The sequence below is a fragment of the Amphiprion ocellaris genome, chromosome 2 (genome assembly GCF_022539595.1).
Source record: "Amphiprion ocellaris isolate individual 3 ecotype Okinawa chromosome 2, ASM2253959v1, whole genome shotgun sequence".
Lineage (NCBI taxonomy): Eukaryota > Metazoa > Chordata > Actinopteri > Pomacentridae > Amphiprion > Amphiprion ocellaris.
Genome location: NC_072767.1, coordinates 1,421,406 through 1,433,210, shown reverse-complemented (window position 1 = coordinate 1,433,210; position 11,805 = coordinate 1,421,406). Strand labels below are relative to the sequence as shown.

Genomic DNA, 11,805 nt, shown 5'->3' with positions numbered 1-11,805 from the left:
AAATATTGACTCACAGGTGTTTCGGCATGAAAGTGATCATAAAACTCAGACGGCACATTTCTCTCATGCCTGAACGTATCTTCCACGTGGCTTTCATTATTCTGTTGTCTCTCCTCGCTGCCCCTCAGGGTGCCACGAATGGGTTTAACTGCCACCGCTTTGTGACCAGACATCTTGTTTTTATTGTGACCCGACATGACATAAGGCCGGACGTTCTCTTCGTTCCCTTTATTAACTTTAAAAGCGATATGAGGGCCATGACGAGACACTGTGGTGTCATCTCACGTCCAGTTGTGCTTCATCATTGTGTCTCAGTTGCTGAATCGTGGATCCACCAATGACAGAAGGAGGATGTGGATCACACCCACACAGCTCTGGTCTGTCTGAGGGGGTCTCAGATGTATGGATGGGTTTCAGATGGAGGGAGTCTGGGTACAAACGTGTTAAAGGCCCCCACACTGCAAAAACTCTAAATCCTACCAAGTCTATTTGTCTTATTTTTAGTCAGAATGTCTCATCTCACTTGATTTAAGATAAATTCACTTAACAAGTGACATTTCAGCAGATGGAGGGACTTGTTTTAAGAAAATGTATCTTAAATATCTTGTTAAGTCAAACAATCTTGAAATTATCTTGCTTTGAGTTGAATTTTACAAGAAAATTCAAAATAAGTTTAACTCTCATGTCGTCCTGCAGGTCAAATTTGACCCATTTTGAAGTTTGAAAATGTGGGGAAAAAATATATTATCACAGTGAAACTTCTGATGTCCACATTTTCAACACTTTTGGGAAATCTTTGAACATTTTTTGGTGGAAAAAGGAAATGTTAAAAATGTTTCTTAAGAACATTCACAAAAAAACATTCACAAAAAAAAGTTTTTTTTGTGAATGTTCTTAAAGAAAATATTAGAAGTTTTACTGATATATATGGAATCACTTCAGATATTTTTAGGATTTTTTGGAAGATTTTTACTCATTTTTTGAAAATATTTACAAGAATTTTCTTGCCAAATTTGGGGGATTATTTTAAAATTGATGTTTTAAGGGAAACTTTTAAGGAATTATTGGAGTTTTCTTCCTGGAAGTTTTGCAAATTTTCAGAAATTTGTGGAATTTTTTTCAGATTTTTTTGATTTTTTTCAGACAAGGAAACAATATTTTTGGTGCCCATAAATGAAGACAACAGGAGGGTTAATACATCTCAAATTAGGAGGTTACATGAAAGCAAAAATGTATTTTTGAGTGAAAAACTGCTTTTTAAAATTTTTTTATTTTTAGCCTGTCTGGCTTATTTTAAGACACCTAAGCTTGACAATCTTGGTAAAATAGAGCTTAAAATAAATTCTCCCAGCTAATTTTAAGATCTCAATATTCTAAATATCATATCTTATTTCAAGAAATCTTATCAAGCCATTTTTCACTTGTTCTATTGGCTGATTTTTTCACTTAATTCAAGGTAAAAGTTCCTTGAAATAAGTTTTTTTTTTCTTGTTTTGAGAGGGCATTTTTTCCAGTGCACTGTTGTCTCAAAAGCAGCACCTAAACTTAAATAATTCATACTGCAGATGGCAACAGGGATCTGACTCCTTTTGGAATGTTCCTGATGCTACAGATAGAAGCCCACGATAAAAATACAACCCCAGGAGTCTCCTTCTTCTTGGGGCCTCAGAGGATTTATCATAGGATTTGAATCAGATATAATAAAGAGGAATGATTTTATTCATGTTTTTATGCGGCCACTTTTCCAACAGTGGACGCTTGATGATGGTCTACAGGAATCTGTATCTGGTTGGACGTTGCTTCACTCTGAGACTCTCTGCTCCTGGATTTCAAACCAACATGATGGTTCGCTTGGTAACTTTTATTACGAAAAGAGTTCGTCCAAATGTGTTTCTGAAAACATTTGAGAAAAAAGCTGCTGAATCTGCCTTCATTTTAGATGAACGATGGTTTGTTTGCAAATGTTTTATGAGGCGTCCAGCCTCAGGTCAATTATTCTCATTTGCATAAAGAAGCTGAAACATTAATTTTATGTAGGAGGATCAGGAAAAGCAACAACCGTCTCTCGAAACGCAACACAACACTATCAGAAAGCATTGCAGGGCGTCTCACAGTAAACTGAAAGCACTGAACTGAAGAAAACTGCACTGATTTAGTGAAACCTTCTGATGTTTGCTCTGACTTTAACTGCAACATTACAGAGAAAAGAAGGAAGTGTTTTATAGTGTTTGTTATGAGAGGAAACTCTGATATGAGTGAAAATGGCTGTGCAGGCCTCTTCGACTTAATGTTAATTTTGTTTGTTGTTTGTTTTTAATGCTCATTGTAAACTGATTGTTTGTTTTAAAGGGCCAGATGACATAAGTTCATTCTTCTTTCTGCTCCCCTTCATTCAGAAGTTTGGAAACTTTTGTTTTTGTATTATATTGAATATTTTTTTGTTTTTTTCTTTTGTCAGTGAATTAAATAAAAACAAAAGCTGTACATTAGTGTTAGCTAACACACACAGAAACTATTTGTTTAAAATCTGAGCTACTTTAAAAAAAAATTGAATTCTGTGGTTTTTGAAAAATCCTCCTCTCACACTTTCACATACTACTAAAAAAGCACACCCAGTGGCTTATTTTAATGTCAAAATACAACTTAAAGATACCTCTAAAACAGTTCTTCTGATTTCCTCAGACCAGTAAAATGACCACAATCCACTAAGAGCAAACCTGGAGTGAAAATTAACGATATCTAGTGGTCAGGAGGGGAATTATTTTTCTCTGAGGGCATCTTTGGATTCAAGATTCAAGATTGAAGCGGCTTTATTTGCCACATGAAGGATGTGCAGACTGTTCCTCATGGCTGTGCAATAACAATAAGACGTTATAGAAGCACATTCTTGAAAAACAATAGGAAAATAAGAACAAGTCAGAGCATTATAAATAATAAAGTGATAGAGATTGTGAAGCTGCATTTAATGTAGAAGAACTGGAAATTCACAACATTTCCCAAGTAGCAGTTTAACTGTTAAAAGCCTAATATGAATGTATATGAGCATTACATTAGCTTTTTAAATAGGATTATTACTATTCATTGTGCATCTCATGTTGTTTGCACCACATTTTATGCAGATTTGCCCATTCTCAAGTGAATAATTTGCACATTTCTGGAGTTTGTAAATATTTCTATGACTTTTTTATAACTTAAATCTGATTGTATTTGCTCTACTTGCTGTATATGTGGCTCATAACACTTTGTTCCTTTTTAAATCTGTTTATCCTTGAACAAATCTCTACTTATCAGCAAACCAAATCTCCACCAAGTGCCTCCTGTGCAAGAACAACTCGATTCTGGTCATATGATGGACTTTGCAGTGAAAATGTGAAGCAGTTTTCCTCTGATTTCCTCAGAATCTCTGAGTTTTGTGGACGGCTGAATGGTGAAACTGCTGGCAGGGTGTAAGTGAAACCTCCTGCAGCTCGGCTCTCCTGGGAGCAGCTTGTGAATGATCTGTTCCTCCTCCTCAGGAACTCTGGGACAAAGTTTACTCTCCGCCCTCGAACCTCCAGCCAATCATCTCAGAATATTCAAATGAGCCACACATAAAGATGACTTGGAGCGGCAACTGTGACAGACCATAAGAAGGTTCACCCTCCAGCCACAGCTCCTCACCAAGTGTGTAACCGCTGATTCTAACCTGCCAGTGGATTTACAACCAGCAGCCACAGAAGCTTTTAGTTTAAATCCAGGACATTTAAGAGATTAAATAAAGCCTTAATAATATGGGAAAAGAAAAAATTTGCTTTTTGACTGTTTGGATAATTTTGGGAAACATTTTTGGAACTTTTTCTTCAGACCCTGAATCCACTACGTCTGTTTTTGGTAAGAATGACCTAAAATGATCTTTATTTTACTGACATGCATAGTTTTATATGCATGTGTTTTATAGAGATGCAGCTCTGATGAAGTAAACATATGTGCAAGCAGGTTAATTAATGCAGGATGTTCCGTGTTGACCGAGAGTAACCCCGTGTAAAGGGTTCAGGTCTGCAGGTCTGCATCCCATTTCACAGCATTCAGCTCCATGTGTTCATGAAGGAAAGCAGGAGCTTCAAGCCTTTTGTCTGAGCACAAGGCAAAAAAACAAAAACAAAAAAAAAAACAAAAACACAATAGCAATGAAAAACTGAGAATTTTAAAAGCACATATGATCACTTTGTAGTGCACTTTTTTCTAAGCTTCAATAGAAAAATGCACAAATCTCTAATATTTAATTAAAACATATTTTAATCACCGTTTCCCCAGTTTTTAAAACTTATTTTTTAGGCCACAGAGCTGCTTTTCTGAAAGAACTGGACGCTGCAGCTTTTTTGGAATCCAGTTTGAATCCAGTTCAACTTTATTTTTAGAAAATCTGAGTTTTTATAAATATTGTCAGTGATTGGTGAGGTTGAGCTGGTAGAAATTCAGAGGAGACAAAAGGGGGCGACACCGTCATGCTCTACGTCCCTGCTGGCTCCTGATGACTGAGCAAAGCAGCAAGAAGGGGCAAAAAGGTTGTTATTTGGTCTTCTGCTAAAAGATTTTTGATGAAACAGGACTTCAAACTGCTCCATGGTTACTGTATTTGTGCATAAAGCTGGACCTTGTCATAGAAATGTTGTAAAATGAGCTCCTCTGCATTTGTGTTTTGCCACTACAATCTGACTGTTTGTGTTTCCACAGTAAACTCCACAGTCACGGCCACTCTGCTGCCGACCACCACTGAATGGATCACAGACTATACTGACATCGTGTCCAAGTTCTCCCTTCGCACTGTGGACATCCCAGATGATGACATGTGCTACATCGTGGCCGGGAGGCCCGAAACCATCAAAGAGTGCGAATTCAATCCAGAAACTCAGACCTTCATTGTAATCCACGGCTGGACGGTACGTCACACTGAATGCTGTGTTTCTTGTAAAATTGCTGCAGAAAATCAGATCAAAATCAGACTTCTCCACTCTCAGCTGAAATGAAACTGTCCAATGATATGATGGATAAACATGAAACACTCAAAGAATGTTGGGAGAAGTCCAAACTGATTAGAAACCATAAAGTATCATGCAAAGAATATGACAATAAGGAAACAGGTCGAGTATGGTGAGCTGCAGTGCAAACAGTTCATGCAGCTTCTCCTATAATGTGATTTTAAAGCCAGTCATGCAGCAAAATGTGAACCTGATGATGCCTTGGCTGCTCTCCAGCTCCCGGACACAGAATGAGGGTTAAAGCTGGAATAAATCACGCCATCCTGCAGCTCACCTCAGACATGTGTGTGACCCCGTGTGTGTTTTGTGTTATCCAGGTAACAGGGATGTTTGAGAGCTGGGTGCCGAAGCTGGTGGCGGCTCTGTACGAGCGAGTTCCCACTGCCAACGTGATCGTGGTGGACTGGCTGACCCGAGCCAACCAGCACTACCCGACCTCTGCAGCCTACACCAAACTAGTCGGCCGAGACGTCGCCAAGTTTGTCACCTGGTTGCAGGTGAGTGGAGGAGAATCCCAGCTGGATTTGTCACATCCTCTTTGTAAACATTCTGCTTCGGGACAACCAAGTTATTACAGCGTAGTCTTGTTCTGGTAAAGAAATGACAGAAATATCTGAATCGAGTTGCTCGTGATGTAATGCTTTGTGCCCAGCGGTGCTGCTGCGGATATGTTTCCCTAATGGTTACGATCGTAAACGGCTATAAAGGCGTTTTATGGCCGCGTCTGTGGCTCACTGCAGCCTCTCTTTACAAGGCTCACTATTTAGTGGAGCACAGGTTTTGTTTGAACCACTTCAAGGCACAAAGGGGCACAAAGGGGCACTGGCATGAGTAATGCTCTCATGTGTTCGTCCTTTGTTTACGTGACTTCCCAAGTTTAAAGCTTGCAAAGTACAAAATTACACAAAATAATCCCTGTTTTGGATAAAGTCCCCAGCTCCTTTTTTAACAGAGTGCTGCTGAGCTTTGCCAGGTACAGACCACTATTAGCTGTAATCCCTCCAGCGAGTCTGCAGGATTCTCTTTAAACTGTTTTTAAGGCGTGTGATACGTCTTTCTGACACCTTTCGTGCATCTCTTCCCTCTCAGAAAGAGCTGCAGCTGCCGTGGGAGAGGCTTCATCTGCTGGGTTACAGTCTGGGAGCACATGTGGCTGGAATTGCTGGAGATCTCACGGACCATAAAATCAGCAGGATCACAGGTGAGAGCACATCAACTTCACTTAACATTATCTGCTTACATTGTAGATTAAACAGTCAGTAGAGTGGCCAGTTCTGAGTATCTGAGTCACACTGAGTGTTAGAGTAAATTAGATAAACCTGCCAGCACATCAGTACAGTTAGAATCACGTTTTCACTGGACATACTATGACCTGCTATTAAATACTTTTAAATTTAGTCTCAGGGCCAATGCATGCAAACATACCATAATATACAGGCATTTTTCTCTGCTCCTGAAAACAACATGGCATGCCAATGAAACCTAATCTGTTCGGCTGTTACATTCCAGGCCTGCATTGTGCTGCATGTGTGCACGCAGCCGGTCGGTGCCAGTTCTTGGGTCCAATCCCCATATTTGTTAGTATGAAGTTCATCCAGCTTTGAAATCTGTCTGACCTGCTTAGAATAATGGTGGGCCCATTAGGAGCCCACGATCACTGCTTCGCATTGTTGCAGAGCTGCACGAGGCAGAAAAACGCTTAAGCAAACACAGGATGCATGTTTGAAAGCCCATTTTTCCTCGAGGGGATCTTCTTCCTTTAGCTGCGTCTTCAGTCTTCAGTTTGGTCACAGTTAGTTAAAACCCTAAACCTCTTTTCCTGGTTTTCCACCCAGGTCTGGATCCTGCTGGTCCCACCTTCGAGCACGCCAACGAACAGAGCATCCTGTCCAGAGGCGATGCCCAGTTCGTGGACGTCCTGCACACCAACACCAGGGGCTCTCCAGACCGCAGCATCGGCATCCAGAGGCCGGTGGGCCACATCGACATCTACCCCAACGGAGGAACCTTCCAGCCGGGCTGCGACATCCAGAACACCCTGCTGGGGATTGCATCAGCCGGCATCAAGGGCCTCCAAAGTAAGTCTGCTAGAGATACTCTGATTTGAACACTAAATGTTGCACAGTCACACTGCATCTTGGTCTTTTTCATTGAACCGCAGTGTTATGTAACTATTATGCTCCAACACCACTGAATGAGTTTAATGACACATGCACTCTCCACTTGTCTTCTCTTAGCTGCTCCATAAATATACATCTCAGCTCACTTTAATGTGAAACATCTGCATCAACAGTGCTGTAAATCACTTTGATAAGTTCCTGTACATTAACATGCTGTCAACACACACTCCAACCCTATAGAAGCTTTCAGGGCTGCAGTTAAAGTTTGTTTGCCTCCAATCAAAACACAGACACAGAGTGCGTCAGAGATTAAAGTCCTGCCTGATGTTTTGCCGCTTCGTCCCTTCGGCTTGTGTTGTAACTGAGTAATGCAGAACTAAGCGAGATCAGCTCCCTGGGTCGGCATTCAGGGATGTCATGTGTACAAAATGTAAAGAACCAGACACGAGGATGTGATTTTTCACGGTTTTGTCATCTGAGACTTTTGATTTCTGTGCTGCAGATATGGACCAGCTTGTGAAATGTTCCCACGAGCGCTCCATCCACCTGTTCATCGACTCCCTGCTGAACGTCCAGCAGCAGAGCATGGCCTACCGCTGCAACTCCAAGGAGGCCTTCAACAAGGGACTGTGCCTCAGCTGCAGGAAGAACCGGTGCAACACGCTGGGCTACAACATCAACAAGATCCGCACGGCCCGCAGCGCAAAGATGTACCTCAAGACTCGTGAGATGATGCCGTACAAAGGTAAACATCAAGGAAGAGAAAGTTCATATAGACAATCTGGTAACTTTACAAGCTCTGTTCTACTGCAGTGCAAAAACAGAGATAAAACACAGCTAACTACTGGAGAAAAATCTGTCTGGATTTATGCGCTTTGCTGAGGATTACTGGGAGTTGAGCTAATTCATGCGCATACCTAATTAAAGTAATCCTCAGTATGTGAGCTAACGCTTAATGTCAGCACACATGTACAGCAAGTAGCCAAAGGTCTCCAGAAGAGGAGGTCAGGGGTATTTTGGTGGCTGGAGGGTATGCTGAGGTAACCTGATACTGCTGCATGTGATACACCAGCAATGGAAAAATACATTCAGCACAGAGGTATTGTTTCACAGTCTGCGCAAGATGTTTTTAAGGAGATGCAGAGGCAGACATATGATGATGTTTGAGGGTGTGTGAATGAAGCCAGCAAGCTCAAATCTGTGTTTAAATGCAGCCTTGTAAGAGTCACACGAAGACAGATAAACATCAAGGTTACATAAAGGCTTTTCTGGAGTTAACTTGAAGCAGTGGTGGGAATTCAAAGGGAGGTTGTGTAAAGTGTGTAAAAATATGTGTTTCCACAGTTTTCCACTACCAAGTGAAGGCGCATTTCTTCAGCAAAGATAAACTGAGCTTCACCGAGCAGCCGATGAAGATTTCACTGTACGGAACCCACGGAGAGAAGGAGGGCATCTCGTTTGTCCTGTAAGTACATTCAGCTGTGCATTTTCTCACAAATCCACCAGTCACACAGACATGCATGTGTAGATTACAAGAAACCACCTTCCAACCATCCTGATTCTAAGTAAGGAGCATAAGGTCCCTTGTTTCACACTTCTCTGAACACACACATGCCAGAGATGCCTTTATGAATGACATTTCTCTTCCTTCATCCCTGCAGACCAGTGCTCAATGATAACTCCACTCTGTCCTTCCTCATCACCACCGACGTGGACATCGGAGACCTGATGATCGTGAAGCTGCGCTGGGAGAAGGACGCCATCATCAGCTGGTCCGACTGGTGGGGCAGCAGCCAGTTCCACATCCGGAAACTTCGCATCAAGTCCGGGGAGACTCAGTCCAAGTAGGTTGTTAGGCGACACAGACAACACAATCTTATGTCTGTAAAAGTTCGGCTGGAATTTTAAGTAATGGTTGTTTTTCTCTGTTTGATTTCAGGGTTATCTTCAGTGCAAAGGAGGGAGAGTTTGCTTACCTTGTCAGGGGAGGAGAAGAGGCAGAGTTTGTCAAGTTAAAAGAAGACAACTTGAACCGTAAAGAAAAACTGTAAGTCGCTCAGAAACATTTTCTAGTTTAAGTAAAATCCTTCAGAGCTGAACATGAACACGGCTCAGTGAATGTGGAGAGAGATAAAGAGATCTGCAACCTCCCTCACCAAAGTAGATAAATGAGGAGGGAATAAAGAATACATCTAACCTCAACTACAGAAACATAGATTTTATCAATGAATATCCAGATATACCTCCACAATCTTTTGTTATCTAAAGCAACATGCAAACTTATCTTAGCATGTCATACCTGATACATATTTCTCACATAAGAAGAGATAAACAATGAGGCAAGAATATAGTTGAATAATGAGATGCATTTTTTAGTTTAAATTATTGAATCTTGCACTTAACAGTTAGAATTCCATTTTGCTGCTATATATCTACATATAACTAAAATTAAATTTAAATGTATATTTTAAAAACGCATGCACTAGATTTTGAACAGTTTCTTCCAGTGACTACAAGAATCCGGTAAGGATCCTATGAACCCTGTATTGTATTAACCAAAGCAGATAACATTATTAATAATGAGTTTGCAAAGTGCTTTGACAGACAAGCCAGAAAAGGAAGAGAAACATACAACAGATAGCTAGTTAGGCAGAACAAAATGAAATAAAACACAGACAGTAAAACATGATACATGCAAAAAAGAGAATTTCAGTATATCTAAATTAATAGAACAAACACCAATTGATACAAATACATTAGTTAAAGCACCAAAAAGGTCATAGCCCAGACTAAAAGAGAGTGAAAGAGGTGACATCACGAGAAAGCCAATCTATTAAAAATGGGTTTTAACAAGTGATTTAGAAGAAGATTCTGCAGCCTCAAAAACTGAGGGGTTGTTATTTCAACCTCGACTTTGGAACATTTAGAAAAGCCTCACCTGCAGATCTGAGGCTGCAAACTGGCTCATATGGGGTCAGTGTTTCTGTTATGTAGCTAGGAGCCAGATCCTGATGAGATTTAAATGTGAGTGCTCAAATCAATTCTAAAGTAAACAGAGAGCAAGGAGGTGGAGGGAAGCCGGGATTCAGGTGATGTGATCTTGTGTGTTAGAGCCAGTAAGAAGCTGCTGATTTCTAGTTAACTGTTTGTTTCGTTTTCTCTTCTTCCAGGATGCACAAGCTGAAAATGCAGGGGAGTCTTTTTGGGCAGAACGACGCTTGAAGTTGCACTTGAACATGATGCACATCATCCATCTGTACAATCCCCCACAGCCAAAGATGGAAGCAAAAACTGGGAAAGCCTTCTGCAAATGACTGGACCCCTAATGGATGCTGTGCTTTTTTCTTCCTCTTTTTTTCCCCTCATCAGCTCCCAGTGCTACCAACACAACCTCATCCCTCATGTCTCTCTGCAAATTCTGCTGCTGAAAAAAGTCACCCGTTTCTTTTTTTTCGATGATGTGCTCCTATTATTTTTTTACCTTGAGTAGCTTTTGCTGCTTTGTAATCATTGTTTATGCTTTTGTATCCTATATGTACTGTTTATACTGATATATTTTGAACTGATGTGTTTTATGCCTATGTGAGCTTGGATTATTGTTAATGTATAAATGATTCAGAGTGACAGGCATATTTCAGGCACATCTTTGTTTGTTTTTTTGTTTTTCAAACGTGCAAAATGATCATTTTTGTGCCCAATCTTTACTTAACCACTAATTGCCAACAATCGACAGGGACCAAAGAAGCTTTTTACTATCTACTGAACGGAGAAACACTGCGGTCTTTGTAAATACCTTTAATCAGTATTTTCTTGAATATGAGTTATATGCTAATATCTGATCTCTGGAAGCCTTGGTTGTTCTTTGATTGCGTTTGGTTATTGTGTCACTGGTCACTTTAAAAAAGGCTCTCTGTCCCCTGCAGCCATTTAGATGTTAAGGTCATTGAGATTGTACTCCAATAGGGACATGCATTCTCTAGTTTTAGTGATTTTTTTTCTATTGAAAATCAACTTTTCAAATGTTCCAGTGCTCCTTTAGTTTCGTCATTGATCAGCATTGTCTCACCTGAAACAGTTTACCTCATCAAATAAGCTCAGTCCTCAAAAAGCCCTTTTATTACACTGAGAGGTCAATCATCTAACAAAACCACAACATGCAATCCTTTGTAATTTGTGCTGGACTGACCTACATGATAGCCATAACACATCTCAAGAATACGTCACATTGTATTTATTGATTGTACATTTATATATTTGTATATGAAGCTGTAATATATTTTGGCAGGCTTCCATTGTCGTCTGTATTTTTATAAGTGAAGCGTTTTGTGTTTCTATGCACAAGGCTGTGGAGGGATCGATCAAATTGGCTTCCATGCCAGCTGCATGGACTTTTGTGAACTGAAATGCAGTGCACTGTCTGAAGAAAGAGCCCAGGATGTTTGAATAAAGAAATAAACTCCATATCGCCATATTCCTCACTGCTCAAGCTGCTTTTAAATATTAACATTGAAAGCAACATGATTGTGGACCTGTGCTGGAGTTGTTGCTCAACATTTTGTAGATGAGAAACATCACATACTGTACACTGAAAGACGTGAACAATCATGGCAGTGTTGAGTTTCTAATGGCTCCTATAATTCTGACTCTTCTATGATGGAATCATTGAA

The 11,805-nt window shown here is 40.3% G+C and overlaps 1 protein-coding gene across 1 annotated transcript; it reads left to right on the top strand.

Annotated features, from left to right (window-relative positions):
* Nucleotides 1–3,615: 3,615 nt before the first annotated feature.
* lpla (lipoprotein lipase a) lies at nt 3,616–11,599 on the top strand. Its single transcript, XM_023296319.3, has 10 exons — nt 3,616–3,870; nt 4,714–4,919; nt 5,336–5,515; nt 6,108–6,219; nt 6,854–7,096; nt 7,641–7,883; nt 8,483–8,603; nt 8,800–8,982; nt 9,078–9,185; nt 10,309–11,599. The coding sequence occupies exons 1-10, from the start codon at nt 3,771–3,773 to the stop codon at nt 10,358–10,360; spliced, it is 1,548 nt and encodes a 515-aa protein (XP_023152087.1). The 5' UTR covers nt 3,616–3,770; the 3' UTR covers nt 10,361–11,599.
* The last annotated feature ends 206 nt before the right edge of the window (nt 11,600–11,805 follow it).